Here is a 22,629-nt window from a genome sequence, read left to right on the forward strand (position 1 = left end):
CTGGGACAGAATGACAGCCCCCAGAGTGAAATGGCGGCCTGTTATTGAAATTAGTGTAAGGTGTTTCATTCTACTCTAAGGGTTGTGATTACAGGTGCAGAGCACTGATTTCAATCACAAAGGCCATCATTTCACCCTTGGACCTGACATTTCAGTCCCACAACACGTCTGATCCTCCCAGGGCCTGTCATTCCACTCTGAGGGCTGTCATTCCAGGCCCCAAACACTTCCAGCCAGCGTGGTGTAGTGGTTAAGAGCGATGGTTTGGAGCAGTGGACTCTGATCTGGAGAACCGGGTTTGATTCCCCACTCCTCCACATGAACAGCGGATGCTAATCTGGTGAGCCAGGTTGGTTTCCCCACTCCTACACATGAAGCCAGCTGGGTGACCTTGGGCTAGTCACAGTTCTATTAAGAGCTTTCTCGGCCCCACCTACCTCACAGGATGTCTGCTGTGGGGAGGGGAAGGGAAGGTGATTGTAGGCTGGTTTGATTCTGCCTTAAGTGGTAGAGAAAGTCGGCATATAAAAACCACTCTCCTTCTTCTGTTACTCCCAGGGGACCCATTCTACTCTGGGACCTAGAAATTATGGTAAAGTCAAAAGCTTGCACAATGCTTTGTGTCAATCTGGTTGGCCCTAATAAAAGGTATTACATGGATTTTGTTCAAATATCTCGTAAGCCATTCTTTGAATCACAGGAATGGTAGTTTTCATCCAGTTCTTTGGTCTAATTAGTTTTACAGGCTATTAGTATTTTTAATCAGAAATATCACATTGAATATACTGGCTGTTCTCTGTACATGTTTAGTATCCCTCATCCGGACAGCTTGGGACCAGAAGTGGTCCATATTTTGGACCTGTCTGGATTTGGGATCTGAAGTTCAACTGCAACAGGGACAGAAGCTACATTGAAGTCTGGGCGCACTGCGACTTCACTGCGAGCTCGCCCAGACTTCAGTTTAGCTTCCCTCCCTACCACAGTCGAATTTCAGCTGCAGCGGGGATGCTAAACTGAAGTTTGAGTGCTGCAAGCGAGCCCAGACTTCAGTTTAGTATCCCCGCCACAGCCAGAGTTCAACTGCGGCAGGGAGAGAAGCTAAACTGAAGTCTAGGCTCGCTCGCAGTGCGGCCAGACTTCAGTTTAGCTTCCCTCCCTGCTGCAGTCCATGTGGAGTTCAACTGCGGTGGGGAAGCTAAAGTGAGATCCCTGCTGCCCGGCTTCTCCGGACTTTGGAGAGGCCCAGCAGCAGGGATCTGCCTGAGTGTCGGCTACAAAGGTCTGGATTTTGGGTCAGTCTGGATTTTGGATGTTTAAATAGGGGATACTCAAACTGTATATTCAAGAACTACAGAGACTTGGGAGAATGGGGGAGAGGTGTACTGTGTTGGTCCTCCTGGATTGCCACAATAGGAAATGCAAAAAGTCAGCCATGTCATTTCCAGTTTCAGTTTGGTAGCAACCACTACAATCCAAGGTTTCCTCCTGACAGGTTTTGGTGGTTATCATTAAGTTAACCTGTCGCTTTGGTGCTTTGTGTGAAGTATCCTTGTTATTATACATACAAGTTATTATTCGTACCAGTATGTCTCCTTCCTACAACCTCACTAAAACCAAAATAATGTATAGGAGTACTCTTGCATGCCTATTCTACCTTTATGTCACAATACTTTGCAGTTTTTGAATTTTATCTTTATCAGTCTCAAGTTGTGCATCTAACGCAAACATACCCCTATTTTGGTTTAAGGAAAGACAAAGAGAGGTTAACAGAAATCTTCCCTGTAATCCCCAAAGAGTTGAATTGGAGCCTATTAAACGGCAAAGCTATAGAACAGTAAGATGATCTAGTGTTAGGTATATGATGCCACTTCAAAACTCTTTCTATGGTTTCAGCCTTGGATTTCACATTTTGTGATCCTTACCTTAAAAAAAAGCTGTCAAAGAAACCCATTTTTTTAAAAAAAAATTGAAGTCTTTTTTATCTGATTTTCAGTTCATGCATGACCTGCCACCAGCTGCAGTGGTTAAAAACTTATCTCAGGAGATTGCACACTGTAACTGGAGACTCACTGAAGTCACTGGAGAAGAGATCAGAGATATTCAATTCAATAAAGTACTTTTAACTTTAAGAACAGCCAGTTGCCCCAAGGTTAATATATTATGTTTAAGAAAAACAACCAGCAGCAAGGAAGCTAAACTAAAAAGGAGTAGATAGCTCTAATACATTTTTTTAATTGTTAAGAAACTTTGATGTGTTCACAACAGTAACACTCTTATCCAAAAATGTATTTAACCGTATAGTCTGTGAAATGCTAGGGACCCACAAAAATTGCAAGAGAAGAAAACCACTACTCTCCTTCTCCCTCACTTTTTCTCCTGGCTTTACACACACACCCCCAAACACAATGTTTTCATCTCTCTCTTTTCCAGGTTTTTCTCTCACCATTTCAACCCTCAAACCACCACCACCCCATTTCTTCCTCTCTCTTTTTTCCAGCTTCCAAAATACTCCAGGACAAAAATCAACTGCTTAATTAAAAATTAAAATTCAACTTAACAACTACTTAGAGAAACAACTTTGACAACAAAGGAAGCAGGGAAGAATATATATTTCAAGTTCATTTTTACACTACATATTTTTAATACGAAAGATTTTTGCGCACAAGTTTGTTAACACTAAGTAGTGCCAAAATGAATTTGCTCTTCAGCTCACTCAAGAAGCTTTACCAGTTATTTTGAGAAGTATTTCTTTAAATTTCACTTTCAGATGCAGTAGTAACAAAACAAAACTTGCCCTAAACCTTTTTTGCAATGTGCTGCGTTCCAACTTCCACGTACAACTAAAATGTCAATTCCAAATTAACTACTACCACTCATGTTACAAAAGGTAACCAGGGCATACCTCAAAGTGAACTGAGTATTTAACCAGTTGATCAATCAAAACGCTGGTTTTCTTTGGCAGTTCACTTAATATTCTGAATATTATTAAGATATGTCACACTCACACAGGGAAACATCCACTCTAAAGTCAACAAATTTAATTCCTACTGTTTCAACTAGACAGAGAATTAAACATATTCCTAATTTAAGGGAAAAAATGAAATTTTATTGTTCAGCCTTGGTTTGACTGTAAACAAAATTAACAACAAAGAAGAAAACAGTAGTATTGTGTATCTATTATAATATATAGTGTACAAATGCGAACAAGTCTGCCTTGATTTGCTTTCGTGAACTGGTTATTCCACATTGCAAAACCTTGCTATCTATGAAGCCTCATACTATAAAAAGGCAATCAATAAAAACAAATCCATCTGTAATCTCACATGCTATTCCCATAATGGACACCTATATTAAAGATTTTGATAGGACCCTGTTGGAGACTTTGAGGGTTCCAGCAATACATGAGCAACCTGGAAACTGACTGCTCTTGTAGAAGTAACAGATGTATTGATTAAAATAAATAAATTGGCAGCGTTTCATATATTGAACAACAGATTTAAACAAAAACAGTTGCAGCAAAACCATTATCTTCAATTTCAAAAGGAAATTATATCTGAAGGAAAGATCAGATTTCTTCCATGCTGGTAATAATCATTATGACATGCATCCCAGCATAAGTATCTTTGTACAAATCATGCATTGTGTATGGACATTGCACCAACTAGATACACACAGGAAGACTAATAAACAGACTTTATTTTAAGAATTCCCATATCTTGTAACTATTAGCTTGGCACCACTTATGAAGTCCTATATTCATAAAATGTATATAGATTACTTACGTGCCACTTCCAGAGAAGCGTTCCGACTCACAGCTTCCCCCAGATAGTTTCTTGCAACACACACATAACTTCCTTCATCTGGTTTACTTCTGCGCCCATGTACAATACGCAAGAAAAATAAAGATCCGCTAGGGAGCAGCATGCGGTGTGAGCGGGGGTCATCTTTATCAGTCTCTACACGCTCACCATCTTTGTACCACTCAATAGTGGGAGATGGTCTTCCTTCAGCCTTGCAGTTCAGAGTCGTTGGCTCTCCTTTAGAAACAATCACATCTGATGGATGCTCTACAATTCGAGGTGGAAAGTCTTCCTGACGAAGACGAGAGCCTAGTAATAAAGGGGAGAGCCATCAATGAATTACATTTATACCCATGTAAATTGTTCATTTCTAAAGAAAATCTTTATGCAAGACAGAAATTAAAACACATACATTCAAGGGTATTTTAATACACCGAACCTAAAATGACACATTTAGACAATCACACAAAAATGCCTGCACACAGTTCATTCCAGACCGAAGTCACTTAGCTGTTTTTCAAGAAAACTGAACTGGAAGCAATACAAAACATATGTAAGGAAAATTTTGAAATACAGTGGAATCTAAATTAGGGCTCCGCCTGCCTGCTTACACATGCAACAAAAGTACAATGTTAAGAGGCCACTGTCCTCACACTGATGAAAAATGGGTCAGAGCTGCTCTTTATAGTCTCCCTTTCCAGCTCTCACTGCTCTTTCTCCAAAAGACACAATTGCCTAGTTTATTTATTTATTTATTGCATTTATACCAAGTATTTCTCCCCAATGGGGACCCAAAGCGGGCCTCCATTTTATTCTCCCAATGACCCTGTGAGGTAGGTTGGGATGGGAGAATGTGACTGGGCCAAGGTCAGCCAGCAAGCTTCCATGGCATAAGTGCAGATTCAAACCTAGGTCTCCCAGATACTAGTTTGACAATATTCTCAGTTCTGCTATAATAGCAACGATTGTACTACCAGATATCGGCGCAGCATCTGAATTCCTTTTCAGATCCCAGTTCCTACCAAATTCTTTGCACCTCTTCCTTGCCTACATCTCTAGTAAGAACTACACAGCAGGGATCCCCAATGTGGGCACCATGGCACCTGCCAATACTTTTCCTGGCATATGTCAGTGATGTGGTAAACCAGAGGTTCGTGGGGGAGAAGGAGACCCGAGACCGTTGTTTGCAAGAAAACAGTTATTTATTCGGAGCAGCTGCTACCCAGAGCACTCTACCGAGTAAAAATCTCTGAGCCCCGATCATACTGAGGAAGGGATATTTATCCAAATTCAAGATATGACAACCCATCAACATTCAGGGTAAAGCTGATATCACTACAGACATGGAAGCGGCAGTATAGTAACAGTTTCACCCAGTTCTTGTTATGGTTCATTGTAACCCTCCGTGACTCTTGCCCCAATTCCTTAGCACGCAGACACACAGAGATATCCTGCCCAGCAACAAGCTATTCCCTGGCTGTCCTAATACATTTCAATACATTTTACAGAAAGGAAAAGAGATTATTGCAAATTGCTAAATCAGTGGATCTTCCATAGTTAGGGGAAGTCTACCCTGCTGTCTCATCAGGAAAGTGGGGCTGTTGTCCATCAGGTTTTCTGATTATCCATTGGAGATCCCACCACAGCACAAGGATCTTCATTGCATGACTGAAGGTAAGCAATGTGTATGCAAGAAAATATTTTTTAATGATATATTATTTAAAAAGGCATCCTGTTAAACAGGATCTGTTAAACAGATCTGCTGCCTGGACTATTGAACAGTTACTATTAGAGTTATGCATAACCTAACCTAACTACCTGACATTTTATGGCTGGCTCCAACTCCTGAGGCAGTCGTTTTATGGTTGTGCCCACCACCCTGTGTCAGAATTCCTGAATCCTGCCCCAACATTAGCTTGGCTGCTGCATTTCGGATGAGCTGAAGTTTGTGGACCATTTTCAAAGTGCTTTACAATAATCTAACCTAAGAGTAATCAGAGCATGGGTCACATGGTCAGATCATGCTTTTTGAGGAACAGCCATAGCTGGTATATCAGCTGAAGCTACCGTTTAGCTATGAACCCATTCCTTGAGGAGAAGTGCAACCGCTTCTGGGACATGCTGACTACTCAGTCCTTGAGCAACTCTCATTGACCAGCATCACCTTAGTCTTGTCTGGTCTTAGCTTCAGTTTACTGGCCCTAATCCATCCCATTACCATCTCCAAAAAACTGTCCTGGATTTCCACCGACTGAGCTGTTAAGGAGCAGTAAAGCTGGGTGTCATCTGCATCCCCAATTATCTCTCCCAGTAATTTCATGCAGATGTTAAACAGCATGGGGGACAAGATAAAACCCTGTGGGGCCCCATAGAACATATGCATATACAACATGAGAATCACAATATTCTGATGATGACCTTGTATTTCTAACAAGAAAGCAGCCAATTCCTGTTGCCACATGCTCCACTATGATAGCCTGAATGCAGAGATAGATAGATAGATAGATAGATAGATAGATAGATAGATAGATAGATAGATAGATAGATAGATAGATAGATAGATAATTTATTTGCGGCACTTAGCCAGTCAAAACATGATAAAACGGAAAGCATGGACTAATAGAATCTTACAATCAAAGAATTACAGTCCGAGTCTTAAAACATTTTTAAAACATTTAAAAAAAGAATTACAGCTGGGACACATCTGTCGATTGCGCTGTTCTAAGGCGACGAATTAGCCTGAATGTAAATGCTTCTTTTAAACTGTCCCTTTTCTTGGTCACAGTCCTAAAGATTTTAATTTATGCTGTGTTAACTTCACATTCAACTTTAGCACTTTTAAGAATTATCTAATTGCAGCCCTACTTCTCACAAACAACACCCTGGGAGATCTATGTTCTGCTACCTGCATCTCTTTCATCTATTGTCCTTACCGATAAAAAAGTAACCTAGCTCCCTCAGGGTTTTCTTTACTAGATCTCTCCATAAATCAGGTTCTCATTGACTTAAAGACCACATCAGTTACAAGACCAATACGTATACAGCCATGTGACTAAAAAGCTCCCTTGAAAGAAATAACTCTCCTGGTCTTTATATTACCTGGTCTTTTGTGTATGTACTTCCAGTAAAACCTCATCTACGGTAAAAGAAACTCTCTGAACCAATCGTCTTCTGTCAAAAAATATACAGAAGAATCTTTCAAAAATGTAGTGTGTGATATACTAAAATTATTAGATTTTATATATATTAATAGATACTGACTAGGGTCGTGCAAAGAAAAAATCGGTAAATTTTGAGTTTGGGTTTATAGGGCCCAATTTTTTTTGGTAAACCCAGAATAAGCCAAATACCCATACCGGTAAAGGGGTACTTTGGCTTTATTTCCGGGTTCACCCAAAAAAAAATCGAGTCCATTATAGTCTATGAGGCTTTCTGTGGGGGCAGTTTTGGAGTCACCAAATTTGCAGCGTAGATGCAAGGGACTCTCCTTGGATGAACAACGAAGTTTGGTGAACGTTGGAACAGGGGTTCCAATTTTATGGCCCGCAAAGGGTCACCCCAATCCTCCAGGCATTTGCGAGCCAAGCTGTCCATCGGTTTTCAGGTTCAGAAGTTCAGTGTTGCCAAGGACTGGCAGAAAGAGCTGGCTGGGCAGGCTGGCACTTCAAAGTCTGGGGGCTCCCTTTGTATCTGGGTCACATAGCATGATGTCCTTGCAAATTCCAAAGTGAGGGAAACAGCTTTAATTCAAGAAAAATTAGGAACGAAAAACATTTATTTTGGTGGCAAATGGCATCCTGTGAAAAGTCCTTTATTATAGTCATCAAACATCTGATTTCAAGAGATGGACATGGTGCAGGGAAATGAAGCTTCTACTAGGGATGACCTTTAGTTTGAGAGCAGGTTTTTTTTTTCAGGGGGCGTGATATCGGAGCCAGCCGAAGTCATGACCAAGGCAGCTCTTGTGAAGGAGATTGCTCATCCATTCGGGTGAGCAGTCTTTTTCAGAATGAAGCCTATCCAGCAGTTGTTGAAGCTGGTACTTTTTAGTTGGAGGGTATATCCCTTCAGATGCAACTGGGTGAGACCAGCCTTTTAAATGACCCTTCTGCCTCCAGACTATCCAGATGGATAGTTTGGTCAGACCAAGTTGGCTCCGATTACCTGGCCCCCTACTTCAAAAGGGTCCCAACTATGGGGCCCTAACAAAACCAGTCAAAAGATAGAAAAATGGGAGAAAGCACAGAGCCATGTATCTAAGCAATAGTCTAACCTAAAAAAGCTGAATATCTATTCGGCTTTTTCAGGAATTGCCTATTGCCTTTGGGCAGATTCCCAGGTTTTAGTATTCGGTCGACCCAAAACCAGAATATCGCTGAAACGGCTAATTTTGGGTTTATTTTCAGTTCGGGTATATCGATATGCATACCCCTTTAGGTATAATTTGTATATATTAGGTATATATGACATTATGTATAATTTGTATATATTGCAGCAGTAATAGTGTCACATATGTGCATTTTAAATATCTTATTTCTTTTAAAAGATTACACATTTCTATATTCTTTAATAAAGATTGTTTACTATAAATACATAGCTGTGAAAATCAGCTTGGCAGATCCAGACCAGCCAGATCTGTTTTGTGGCTTTTTTGTTTGTTTTTCATTGTATTTTGTAAGCCACTTTTGGTTCCTGATAGGAGAAAATTAGCCTTAAAATGCTCAAACAAACAAATAAGTATTTACCAATTAAAACATATCCCAAAGTTCTGACAAAAATGATACTTGTATTGTGGGACTAATTTCACAGCATATAACTGAGAACTATCAGATTTCTCAAAGCGTCCAACAGTGTAATCCTAAACAAACTTCCACTCTTTAAAACCAATTGAAGCCAACAGGCTTAGAAAGGTGTAACTCTGTTTGGGATTGGTGTGCAAGTTGTTATTTCAAATTTTATTTAAACAATTACATTTTATTAATATCTGAAATATGTCTTTCATCTGTCTGCTGACTCTGGGGGAATATAATCTATACATTTACTGTAAAGCGTCTTAAACTTGACATAAATGCCCTAGTTGTTGCTAAACAAATCTCCATCCACCCTCACGTTTGAAAGAAATGAACATTGTGGCACTCTTCTTATCAGACTTCTGCAGGATGCTCCAAAAATAAAAAGCCGAAACATATTTGCTGCACGAGCAAAAAACTGCACCTCTACATGAAAGTAATAATATTTCACATGAAAGATAAACAGAAATGGAGATAATGTTTTAACACTTCATTTTTAACTTACTCCAGCAAATTGAAGTGAAAGTTGTTCTCACTGGATTTTATAAATGATCTAAGGTGGTACAGTGTGTTATGTAAAACGATGAATGTATATCGCAAACAAAGATAAACTACGGCAATTTATTCTGTTGCCCAATAGTGTAATAGTTTGAAAGTACTCTCATCATTTTAAATACACTGGATATACTACTGATGACATCACCAACAACAACCCAATCTCCAAAGCAGTTCTGCAACTTCTATAATAACGGTAATTTTTTAACAATAGAATAACTGAATAAACGTGCCACAGTGAAAAGGAAAACTCACTTTTGTATAGGCAAATTATTACAAAGATATCAGAAGCCTTTTATGCAGGACCACTTCCCCGTGGTCACTCCCACCGACTGCTTCAGGGCTTCCTGATGATTATGCATGCCTTTTCCACCCTTCAGAGGTCGCCTCGCTCTCCCCGCGCATTTTGCCCATGTTTTCCAGATACTGTTGTAGCCAGAATCTGGAAAATGTAGACATTACTGTCTCAGTAAACTGGATTCTTGTATTCAAAAGTTCTTGTAATAACACTGACACTAAGCTAGGTCAACTTTCAGAAGCCTTCCAGAAGTAAGCAACATTTATGGCCAGAGTGCCAAAAAATATGTAATATCTGTGAAGAGGGTAAATAAACAAAACAAACAAGTAAACAAAAGAGACAAAAGACTAGAGCTGCACTTGATCAGGCAGACTGGGGGCAAGATGAGTTCTGGCAGGGCTACTTATGGGCTCGCCTTGATCCTGGTTAGAGAATCAGCCCTACATGACAACCAAACCGTCTTGCCCACCTCTGCTTAGCCCTGCATAATGTGCAAGTTAGGTGGATTACAAGTATTCTGTAAAATATATATTCACACATACACACTTCTGATAGTGATATGCAGTACACAAATGTGTCATAAAGTAGTGACTGGCAAGCAGGCTTTTTAAAAAAGCCAATAATTTCGCTGTATTATAAAGTGGCCCACCCCAGACATCTTAATTCTAATTAATTTTGTCACATTTCGTTCTGCAGCAACCACTTCTCTAGCTAACAAGTGGCATACTTCTTCATCCAGTTCGGAAACACCACAGCCTCCTCTTCTTTCCACAGCCAAGGTGATTCCTTTGTGTTGCCTACCTTCCTTGCCTGTTCAATATTAATGTGTGGGTTTTATTTTATTTCCCCTTTTGGCCTGTGATTCTCAATTCTCAAAGTCTTTTCTGCAGTCCGGATTTAATGGAATGCCCTTGGGCCTGATGACAGAGCACACACACCAAGTCACTGTGCCAGCTCTTGGCACTTATTTAGACAGTACTTACTGATTTTTCCTCGACTCTCTTGCTTCATTGAGTTACAGTCAAGGTTGGCAGATACCAGGAATGTCACTTGTAATAACTTCAATTTGAAGGCATTGGTATCGTGTCTCACTGGAGTTTTTGATGAATGTCCCAGGTTACAATTTCTGTTTCAATAAGCACAATGAATTTTCTCTGAAGAATGGAAATAATTCCACTTTTAAAATTCCCACTTTTTTTCCAGGCCTGGGGTCATTCCAGCTATGTTTTTGCTGCTCAAAAAGGGCCCCACATTTGATATGCCTTCTAGGTCAATGGTTTTTGCCTGATTTTCTTTAATGGCTTAGCATCTCTGTTGTTTCCATTAATACACAGCACACCACAAGCAGAAACCATATAATGCTTCAGTGTACAGCTATGACAAAGCTTCCTTTAAAAGCTCTTGCCCCGGGTGTGATTTATTTAATCCATTTTGTTCCACCATGAGCAGCACTACACAAGGGCACAGGAATGAGAAGTGTCAGAATATGAAAGCAGTCCTCATGGTGCTTACCACAACGGCAGTAAATCTGTGAATGAGATCTAAGAATAGTAGAGCTAAAGTGAAAGGGATAAGCTGAGGAAGCAGATGGTACCACTTCAGGTCATAAATGTTAATTGACTACTAGTTATTTTCATGAAGCATGATACACACTGCCTGCCTCCTCCCACTAAGAAAATAAAAATATTTAAACCCTCCACTACATATGTTACTTGTAACAGAACTTTATGAAGTACAAATAAGCAATATTGATAGCAGATTGTTCTTTTTTTACTCCAACTGTACGTTATTAAGAGCCCTACAGGAAATATTTTATTGAGTTTTAAAATCTGGAAGCAATTTCTGTCTGTGAATCATTTTAATGCATATATTTTGATGGATTATTTACCGATGGGTGATCGCTACCCAGGCATCATCGTACCCAAACACAGGATAATTAATTATCTGGCTGAAAACAAAATTCAAACCTACAAGAAAACGATATCCTCTTCTGTTCTCATCGTAATATCATACAATGATAGAGGTACTCTGGGTGTTCAGGGTGATTTACACTTGTAACAAGCTGCTTATGATCCAGCACTGAAGGAATGTATTAAAAGAATATATTTCCAGTTTGCACTGACCATGTCCCCATATGTAGTTTCATCGTGATCTGAGACAAATTAAATAGTTATTAAGGGAGGAAATAGCTGTTTAAAGTATTTGCATTGATCACACAATACCAGGCAGCTCTAGTTTCAGTTTTGTGCGTGACAAAGGAATTGTCTTGGTATACCTCACCTATAGTAGTGTGTCCATGGTGGTGGTGGGGTGGGGGTTAAATTAAAATCTTCTATTGATTCATCCATCTAATGAATGATGCTCTTTTCAGTATCTTTTTTTTTAACTTGTAGAAAACTACAAACAGAAGGAGAGTTAAAATGGACTTACAACAAGGCAAAGCATGTAGCTTATATCTGGGGGATTGTCCTTCCATGACAATGCTCAGTTCACATCTGAACACATGAAGCTGCCTTATACTGAATCAGACTCTTGGTCTCTCAAAGTCAGTATTGTCTACTCAGACTGGCAGAGGCTCTCCAGGGTCTCAGGCAGAGGTCTTTCACATCACCTACTTGCCTAATCCCTTTAACTGGAGATGCCGGGGACTGAACTCGGGACCTTCTGCATGCCAAGCAGATGCTCTACCACTGAGCCACAACCCCTCCCCATAGTTGTCCTACAGGGGTGATGCTAAGGCTTTGCAAAGCAAGTATTCGTCCTGTAGCATATTGCTCAGATGAAAGAACACATCAGAAAGTCGGCTATGTTAATGACAGTCCTAGTGCAGTGGTCGGCAAACCGCTGCTCCCGAGCCACATGCGGCTCTTTGGCCCCTTGAGTGCGGCTCCCCCCCCCCCGTCTGTTGGCTGAGTGGCTCCTCCGCATCCCTGCACCCAGCCAGGCAGAGGCGCCACGCTCCCGCCGGGCTCCAGCAGGAGCCAGCAGGCGAGCGGGAGGTGGCGCCCCCCTCCCCCGGCCTCCCCTCCTCTCTCCCCGGCGGGGAGGGATCAGAGGCGGCGGGGAGAGGCGGTGGCCAGCCGCCCAGGCTGCTTCTGCAAGGTGGGGGGAGAGGCAGGCTCCGCCTCGCGCTGGGCAGGAGCGGGCTGCGCGCCCCGTGCGCTCCCGACGCCGCTGCCGCCTCACCCAGCCGGCCTGGGGAGGGGAGGGCAGCGGCAGTGGGGCGCGGGGGGAATCCCTCCCAGAGTGCAGAGCATTGGGTGGGGTTGGGGGGAGATAGCGGTGGCGACGGGGCGTGATTTGAACAAGATCACTCCGGAGGCATAGAGTCAGTGGCTGCTGTGTAGGGGCTTAATGGGAGATACAGCATTTGTTGAGGGAAGGCAGACACTGGGGCTCCTTCCACCCCTCTCCCATTGCTAACCTAGTAGCAAAATCTCAGTTGCAGGAGTTGGGCGACCCTAATGGTGTTATTTATGTTGATGGGACTTAATAAAAGCGAGCTGAAGGCTCCATAAATAACTGCAGGGTGGGGGAAAATGATGGGGAAAGCAAGCTGATTTCCTGCCCCCTCTTTCTTCTCCCTTTATTTGTTTAGGTGGCTCTCAAAAGAAATCTCAATCGTTGTACTGTTGATATTTGGCTCTGTTGACTAATGAGTTTGCCGACCACTGTCCTAGTGTATAGAATTAGGGCAGACCAGTGCAAACATCAGTCATGGATTTCAGGTGCAGCGAGCATAACTCTCTCCAACAGTGTGTTCATGCACATACACAAATCTTTCTTGTTTTACCCCTCAGGGAAGAACCTGACTCTCATCATTAATGTGATTGCTACATCTCGGCCATAAAACAATATATTACTCAACTATATACAGTAGAATGTATATAGTACCTTATTAAAATAGTGGGAAGGGGGGCTATTACTAGTAGCTGGGGATTGATGTGCTTTAGGGATCAAGGTGGGACTTCAAATAACTACACAGCTGGATTTATGAACAGAAATTTATTGTAAAATAAAGCCCAGTACATTTCCTCTGTGCCAAGCGAGAGCAGAAGTATGCATGAGGCAAACCGACAGAGGTCTAATAAGAGTCAACTGTAGCTAGCTCCGTTAGAGAGGTTTTTGTTTCTTGGCATAACAAGAAATCCTCAAGCAGAGAGGGGATAAGGGTAAGATTTTTTTCTCTGTAAGTAACTTAATGAATGAAGTACTAATTAACATTATGGCATTGATAAATGGAGAGAGAGATTAGGGATGTACTCGATATTCAGGCCTTCCCAGATGGACTGTCAAAGCCACATTAATTCCTATCTCATTGGAGCATCTGCTTCTCCCATAATCCACTGCCCCTTGGTATGAAGAACACAAACTGTTGTGACTCAATTCGATTTATATCAATCTAATTTCTTTTAATCCAATTTGTATTCCAATCTACTACCTTCTAATCACTTAAATCTTCAGCCTCCATCTGGTAAATTTCCCCTCAAAATTAACTGAGCAGATGCCTCTACAATTGTCTTCCACAGTCAGGCTAATCATGCCCTAACAGTGGCCTACAGAACGTTCTCAATAGGTACGTGACTTCCAATGTTGCCCTTCTTGTTACATACATGGTGCAGGAAGGCTATTTTGTCCACCAATAATTGTTCAAACAACATCAACACAGGGAAAAAAGCCAAAACTTGCAAGTATAGAAGGGAAAAAAATTATATAGAGAACATAATGTATTGCTTACTCATCTCATGCGTGTTTCTATCAACTCTCTTGGGGGATGTATAGACCAACAAACACATGGCAATATGGATGATATGGTAATACTGTTATAGTGAGCTTCTGCAATTGCATGAAGCCAAAGTTATGCTGTATTTTGTGGAAGAGCAGGAAGCCGATCTTTTTGACCACTTTCTGATAGCTTATGCTCCTTTAAATACATAAGGAATAGGTAATCAAACACACAGGAATAGCTAAAATAACCTGAAGAAACTCATCAAGAAGAAATTCAAGCCTCCGAACAAATACTAGTCACTCGACCATTCAGAGAACGCCATAGAAATATCCATGTACAAAACCTTCCAAGTTTAGTCAGCTGAGGAAGTAGGAGCAAACAGATGGGAGTTCTTATTTTCTTGCATAAGTTAAATGTATCTAGTGGATCTGTTTGTCACCTGGCTACAAACATGTGGCTGATATCAGTGGTGCAATACCTCAAGCCTTGAAGAAATTCCCACTTCCATTCTAAAGTGGGGTTTCTTTTTAAATTATTATTTTTAATCATGTGTTTACAACCTATCATTCCTCTGTTTATACCTCTAGATTGTCAGTTAAAATGTTCAGCTCACAGTTTACCAGAAAGTTTTATAACTTGAACAAACATTATGTCTGGAATCTGTTTTGAGATGTCAGTGTAAAGAGTCACAGTATTCTCCTTCACGGAGATTGTTGGGACGCCCAAGGTTTCCATCTGAACAACATTTTATAGTTATTCATATATATTTTTCTGAAAAGGAATGTCATAATGGCTTAGTCATTGAAATCTTTATAACCACCTCTATCACTAATCACCAAATAAATAGCACAGTTTTACATATTTCCAAAGACATTATTTGCTGGCTTGTTCTGTAATATTGCCAAAACCTTGGCTGCAATGCCATTACATGTTCATTGACAGATTTAAACATTTGGAAAAGGGCCATACATAATATTCCATGCGGAGTTACATAAATGGGCTGCAATCCAAGCAACACTGAAATACAAGTTGAGTGTTCCAGATTATTTGGTACTTTGTACAATTTCTGTAGACACTTATATGAGCTTCTCTCTCTGTTACTGATATGTGGATTTCAATCCTTGCTTCGTGCTCTTTTTCTGTATCACACTTGCTTAGATTAATCTTGCATCCTTGAATATCAAAAACGACGAATATTGTTTTTAAAGCAACGACAAGTAGTTCTCCCAGTTTTAGCACACACTTTTGTGGGTACACAGAATGATAAATACTTCACATAACGCATGAAGAGGACAGCAGAGCTATGTGTGGCACACATCTCTTGTGCTTTCCCCTCCCCTTCATAAACTGTCAAATCTTTTTGAGCTCTCTCCAATCACTACTTGCTCTGTATGCCTGAAATGACAGGTGGTTCAGATTTTCCACTTTGAAAATCTGGTCACCCTATGTTTGTAACACCTCTCCACTTAGTGTCATCTGTGAATTTAATTAACATGCAGTTTACCCGCTTGTGCAGGTTATTAATGAAGATGCTGAATAAAACAGAGCCCCCCAAAAGCGTATCAAACAACAAACACCTTCCTCCGATGCTGTACAATGCAGCCTATCGCTACCCTGTATTTATAGCCCTCCAACCAGTTGTCAGTCCATGTGACAATGCCCAGATCCAAGCCAATTTGCATTAATTATTCAAGTGCATTTATCAATGGGAAGGAGGATGTCTAACTCAGTCATGTCCTTTTATAAATCCTAATCCAGTCCAGCAGTTTACATTTAGTTTTGAAGTACTAAGATAAAGCACAACCACCTTGAAGCTTTGGTTCCAACAATTATTTTTCAGCAATAAGTTCTTTCACGGCTGAGTGAGAGTCACAAACTATACACAACATCACTACCACTTATCACAACCCAGAAGGAGTCAGGTGGAATCTAACCGAATGAGGTAAGGTCATTAGATAAAGTAAGACAGGGATAGATTTAATGTATTTAACAAATGTCTAAATGGATTTTGAAACAGAGGAGTAGGAATTATGGGCAATGCTTGATCAAGAAAAGAAATATTTTTATTACTTAAAATTGATTGTGTAGCAGCAGTTTATATTAGATTGAATGAACTCATGACAATTTCTTCAGCAAAGCTACTAAATATCAGGAAAACAGCTTATCTGGAAGAAATATACTCATTTTCTTTCTTCTAGTGAGGTATTACCTAACTCATATTTATTTGCGACATCCACTATTACCATAACAAGACATTTTTAACTAATATAATACATTTCTGGGGAGAAAACATCCTTCCTAGGGCATGGTAGGAAAAGACCACACAGCAAAAAAAGCAGTTTTTCTATTACCTATCAAATTTTCCAATACCATAGATTGGAAAATACCATTCACTGAGAGTTACTTCACATATTATCTCTCTGTGTGAAAAAAATGTAATGTAGCTATTAAAAATAAAGTGCATGGTTTATCAATATGTGTGAAATGTGGAACAAATGTGCTACAGCTAGGTAGTTAAAGGGTGGAAAAACATTTGCATCACTATTCACACTATTATAATATGAAGTAAGCAATAAATTATTTCCCTTATAATGTGTGAAGCAGCTCTCAACCTCCACAAAATACAAAATTTGCACTCTGTAGAATTAAGATGCCTGAACCAAACTCCCAACACATATAAATTTACATAAAACTGAAAGTTTCAACTGCCTTTGGAATTTATCTTCTCCTCTTCAATGCAAATATCTCATGAGTGCTTTTCACACAAGATTCATAAAGACTGAATGCCCATGGAGCAGGGTCTTCCATACAAGTATATGCATGTAGGCACTTCTCACAACTGGGATAACTGCAGGTTTTCCAACTGTGAAGAGCCCTAGATGCACAAGATTCCCCACACAGAGGTTTACACAGTTTAAATATCACTAGGTAAAGACCTGACAATGGCAAGGGACTGGACAAAACGTCTCCATTTCCAGGTTATTCACAATCGCTACAGAATTCAAAGATATATAGAATCCAAAGCATATGTCCAGCCTCATGATTTGACCCCAAGATGTTCTGAGACAGTCCCATGGTTGTCATAAAGACCATAACATCCTGTAACAGCTGTGCTTTAGGAAGATCAGAATGAATACTGAGGTCATCAAGTGCAAGACAGAGACCTCAGTATTAGGTCTGAGACCACCACCTGCAGCTCAGTCAGGGATACCTCCCCTTCCTTCAAAATGGGCTGAATGATTAAAACAAACGATAATTTATCAACAGTGTCATCCCAGAAGTTCAGCATCTAAAGCACTATGTTATCTGAGACATATGCTATTATTAGGGTCATATACATTCATTTATGTTAACAAAATTCCCTGTGATCTACCTCACTCTTTTATGATAGGAATATTGAAGGTAAATTGTGCATCCAGCTTGCAGCAATTGTTTCTTGAAACCATTCGCTGCATCTGTCCACGTCAGGCAAATATCCTGGCTAGAGGCTGAAATTGAGAGCACACATAGCCACAACTGAGATGTTCTAGCATCCCCCCACCCCACTGTCTGAATAGCTTGTGCACAGTCCAAATTAGCAAAGAGGAGGTTTTTATACCCTGCTTTTCTTTACCTTTAAGGAGTCTCAAAGCAGCTTACAATCACCTTCCTTTCCTCTCCCCAGAATAGACACCTTGTGAGGTAGGTGAGACTGAGAGAGTCCTGAGAGGCCTGTGACTAGCCAAAAGAAGGCAAAGCCAACCTAAATCCGCATAACAAACAATATCTTAAGAATTTTGTCTTCTTTATAAAAATACAAGGCTAGAATCAGGCAACATCCCTGTCCAGATCGAGTGTGATGTTTCTCTTTCTTGGAAGCAGGGAGGCTTCTTTACTTACTAGGGCAGATTACAGGTAGACGGGCACCTGGATAGGGACAGAAGGCAACTGGTTGAAAGGGGTTGGGTCTGAAAATGGGCATGGTCTACTCATGGGCAGAAGTAACACTGGGCTGGCTGGAAGGCAAAGTCTAACCCATATTAATGGGCACTGGCACCTGCAGCTGTCCTTGGCTGCCAGATGTTCCTTGGAGTTGTCCTTACTCATTTGAGGGCCCCCACCTGCCCTCCCAGGGGCTTCTAGGTGAACCTGGAGGTCAGCAAAATGTTTGGGTTGTGCACAGTGATAGCATAGTCCCTTGCACAGAAGGTATTTTGCGGTTTTTTATGCAAGGCTGTGTCACTCGCCGTCACCCCTCCGATGACTGGGTCTTTCTTTGGATTACGTATGCCATTTGCGGCCATCAGAGGTCACCTTGCTGTCCCCCTGCGTTTCCCCGCGTTTTGCCCACATTTTGAAGGACCTGTTTTATCTCAAATTTGCAAGCGCGAGCAACAGGTGGGGAAACGCAGGGGGAGAGCGAGGCGACCTGACGGCAGCAAACGGCATGCATAATCCAAACAAAGACCCAAAGTCATCAGAGGGGTGACGGCGAGTGAAACGGCCATGCATAAAAGGGGTGATGGCGAGTGAAATGGCCATGCATAAAATACCTACATCCAGTAGGAATAGAGGTCAAACCATCTGGCAGGGGCACTAGCAGTAGTGGGGAAACCTTCGGGCATTATGAGGGAAAAGACCAGCAATTGTGGGTGATGCAGCCTTGAAGCCAGGAGGCATGGAGGTAGGTTTATGCAAGACAGACCCAAGTCAAGATTGTCACTGGGGTACTTCTCAGATATATCATTCTGTAATCCAATCGTACTCTTTAATCATTGTGTACATTTTCTGGGACAAAAAATTGTTGGTCATGATTCAGGCTGGGCCAAATGGCCACCTTTTTAAATTCTTGCTCGGAAAATAGTATTTTTGATGGGGTAAAAATAATTTCCACCTAATGACAGATGGTTCAGCTCCCCCCCCCCAATCTAGTTTGCTGCTATCAATGCCCCTTTTTCTTATTTCTGTGTTTCACTCTTCCTGAATTGGTCATATCAGTGATATAACCCATGTTTATGGAAAGGGTCACCCTTATACCAATGCTTTTTACTCATAAATTCTCCCATAATGTATTTAAACTTGTGGAGTCAAATTCAATTTTAAAATGAAAATTACAGCAGGCTCATAAATGCTATGTGTGGGTACACAGGGAAGCAGGACAGTTGGGGGGGGGGGGGAGCAGCACAGTGAAACCCTTGTTCATAATAGTAATCAGACTCCGAAAATTGCCATTATCATTAAGCAGCTTTTCTTTTATTAGATCCAGCACAAGTATTCAGCCAGTCCCGTGGTGCAGAGTGTTAAGCTGCAGTACTGCAGTCCAAGCTCTGCTCACGACCTGAGTTTGATCCCAACGGAAGCTGGTTTCAGGTAGCCAACTCAAGGTTGACTCAGCCTTCCATCCTTCCGAGGTCAGTAAAATGAGTACTCAGCTTGCTGGGGACTGGGGAAGGCACTGGCAAACCAACCCCGTACACAAAGTCTGCCTAGTAAATGTCAGGATGTGACATCACCCCATGGGTTAGGAATGACCCGGTGCTTGCACAGGGGACCTTTACCTTTTACCTTACAGCGTTAAAGTCATTCCCTCTCCAATTTATTCCCAAATAAGGTGTCTGTTCTTGTATCTAGGCTAGTTATACGACTATACTCCCACCTCTGGTGTCAAGAGTCTACCTGCCCTTGTCCTTCCTCCTGCTGTCCTTTTTTCCTCACCTCCATCTAACTTGCCTCCCCGCTGTTCTGTTTGTCCTGCTCTTTTCTTCCTTTCCACCCACTTCCATCACATCTCTTTAGTCAAATCCCCATTCTACCCTCCTTTTTGCTTACTTTGCTTTCTCACCAGCTTGGAGTAGTGGTTAACAGCGGTGGTTTGGAGCTGTGGACTCTGATCTGGAGAGACGGGTTTTATTCCTCATTCCTCCACACAAGTGGTGGACACTAATCTGGTGAACTGGGTTTTTCCCACTCCTATACATGAAACCAGCTGGGTGACCTTGGGCTAGTCATACTCTCTCAGCCCCACCTACCTCACAGGGTGTCTGTTGTGGGGAGGGTGAGAGAAGATGATTGTAAGCCAGTTTGAGTCTTCCTTAAGTGGTAGAGAAAGTCAGCATATAAAAACCAACACTACTTCTTCTGCCTCCTAGTTCAAGTTGCTACCTCAGCAGAGGTTCAGTGACTGTGTTCCTTCCTCTAAGAGGGCTAGAGTAGCTCCATTAGGCCACCTGTGCCAAGTCTCATTCCCAGGGGAAACACCACAGGTGGCTCATCCCAGCCCCACTGAATATGGCTACCCCAGTATTACTGCCACAACAATCATGGCTCCATTAGAGCCCTGCCAGGAAGTGCTCTCACTGCCATTTCTCTTTCCCTGGATTGGAAATCCATCTCACTCCAGAACGTTCCATCAGAGAGGGGTGTGTATGGCCACCTGGCTCACCATGCTGCCATGCCATGGTTTCAGAAAAGCTTGACGTTATCCGTGTCAGTAGCTAATTTTGGTAATTCAAAGGAACTTTTGATGTAATAGTTTCCAAGCCTCTTGTTTTCTAATTTTATTACATGGTACCTAAAATTGCCTGATTTTGCCAGTCATGTACAATGCTACCAGAGCTGTTTCTGCTAGCCTGCTACACATAATATGTAACAAAAGTCTTATGAAACATGACAACATGCCAGAAATTCTCCCGTCATTGTGTGTTAGCATCAAAGGTGCTACTCTGTAACGGCAGAAATTCTTCCAACAGAACATTCAGTAATTCCAACTGTATCCATTGTATCTTCAACCTGATTGGGACCACGTAAAGAGAAGAGAGAGATATAAAGTGCTTTAAAGTTTGTATTAGCTTGTACTTGCAACAACGGATGAAGTATTTTTATTATTAAAGGTAAAGGTCCCCTGTGCAAGCACCGGGTCATTCCTGATCCATGGGGTGAGGTCACATCCTGAAGTTTCCAAGAAAGACTTTGTTTGCGGGGTGGTTTGCCAGTGCCTTCCTCAGTCATCTTCCCTTTACCCCCAGCAAGCTGGGTACTCATTTTACCGACCTCGGAAGGATGGAAGGCTGAGTCAACCTTGAGCCGGCTACCTGAAACCGACTTCCGTAGGGATCGAACTCAGGTCGTGAGCAGAGCTTTTGACTGCAGTACTGCAGCTTAACACTCTGTGCCACGGGGCTCCTAGATTTTTATTATTATTCTCATTATAAAAGTGAAAATCTGAAGCTGAGGGAAGAACTTAACTCATTAAGATGGTCACATTCACTAAGCTAGCTTCAAATGCTATACTCCCATCTTGCGATATTTCATTCATGTGCTGGACAGTGTGGGTTCTGACTAGGGATGCTCAAACACTCACCAGTTCAGCTCATGTTCTACTCGCTTGTTTCAAGTAAAAGGTAAAGGTAAAGGTCCCCTGTGCAAGCACCGGGTCATTCCTGACCCAAGCGGTGACACACATCCCGACTTTTACTAGGCAGACTTTTTTTAAGGGGTGGTTTGCCAGTGCCTTCCCCGTCATCTTCCCTTTACCCCCAGCAAGCTGGGTACTCATTTTACCGACCATGGAGGGATGGAAGGCTGAGTCAACCTTGAGTCGGCTACCTGAAACCAACTTCCGTTGGGATCAAACTCAGGTCCTGAGCAGAGCTTGGACTGCAGTACTGCAGCTTACCACTCTGTGCCATGGGGCTTTTGTTGCAAGTAGCCAGCCATTTTTGTTTCTTGTTTTTGTCAAGTATTATGACTATTTGTTAACTGCTGAAGCCTGAATGGCTGGTTACTTTCCACTTTCAAACAATAAAGTACAATTCAATTAGTAGCATTCCATGCATGCATATTTTTACATGGGCCTTTGGGAGTCCCCCCTGCCCCACCAACCTGTTGCTGCTGTGTATCATTCATAAGCCACTTTTTAAATTGAGTGTTAAAATTAGTTTGTCAGATAGGGTTTATAAACAAACTGTTCCCCTTCACCCCCCAAAAAAAGTCTCACTGTTTGGTATCTAAGTCCATGTTATTGATGTTTTCTCATGCCTACATATTTCCTCACAGCCCTACAAAAGTCTGGAGAGAATCAATTTCACCTATTGCACAGATGCAAAAGCAACCTTGAGGCAGAAGGAAATGCCATCCCACTGCACAACCATAAAGCTCTTTGCTAGTTGCTTGGGTCTGATGGCCACAAGGCAAGGAGCTCTGATGCTTGGCTCACTAGTAATTTTTCCTGTTGAAAATGGATTTCTGCCTGCTGAACAGGGTTGACAACCTCCAGGTACTAGCTGGAGATCGCTCGCTATTACAACTCATCTCCAACTGATCAGTTCACCTGGAGAAAATTGCCACTTTGGCAATTGGACATTATGGGATTGAAGTCCCTCCCCAAACCCCACCCTTTTCAGGCTCCACCCCCAAAACCTCCCACCAGTGGCAAAGAGGGACCTGGCAACCCTACTGCAGAAAATGACTGCTATAAAT

General features: G+C 41.7%; 1 protein-coding gene across 2 annotated transcripts in view; it reads right to left on the bottom strand.

The window, feature by feature from the left end:
• Nucleotides 1–4,061, bottom strand: part of ROBO2 (roundabout guidance receptor 2) — a 504,839-nt gene extending 500,778 nt beyond the window's left edge. For both annotated transcript variants that reach the window (XM_056858915.1, XM_056858916.1), the window contains exon 1: nt 3,783–4,061. In XM_056858915.1, the coding sequence (XP_056714893.1) occupies nt 3,783–3,924 (142 nt within the window). In that variant the 5' untranslated portion in view covers nt 3,925–4,061. The remainder of the gene's footprint in view (nt 1–3,782) is intronic.
• Between the last annotated feature and the right edge of the window lie 18,568 nt (nt 4,062–22,629).

This window comes from Euleptes europaea, chromosome 12 (assembly GCF_029931775.1).
Source record: "Euleptes europaea isolate rEulEur1 chromosome 12, rEulEur1.hap1, whole genome shotgun sequence".
NCBI lineage: Eukaryota > Metazoa > Chordata > Lepidosauria > Squamata > Sphaerodactylidae > Euleptes > Euleptes europaea.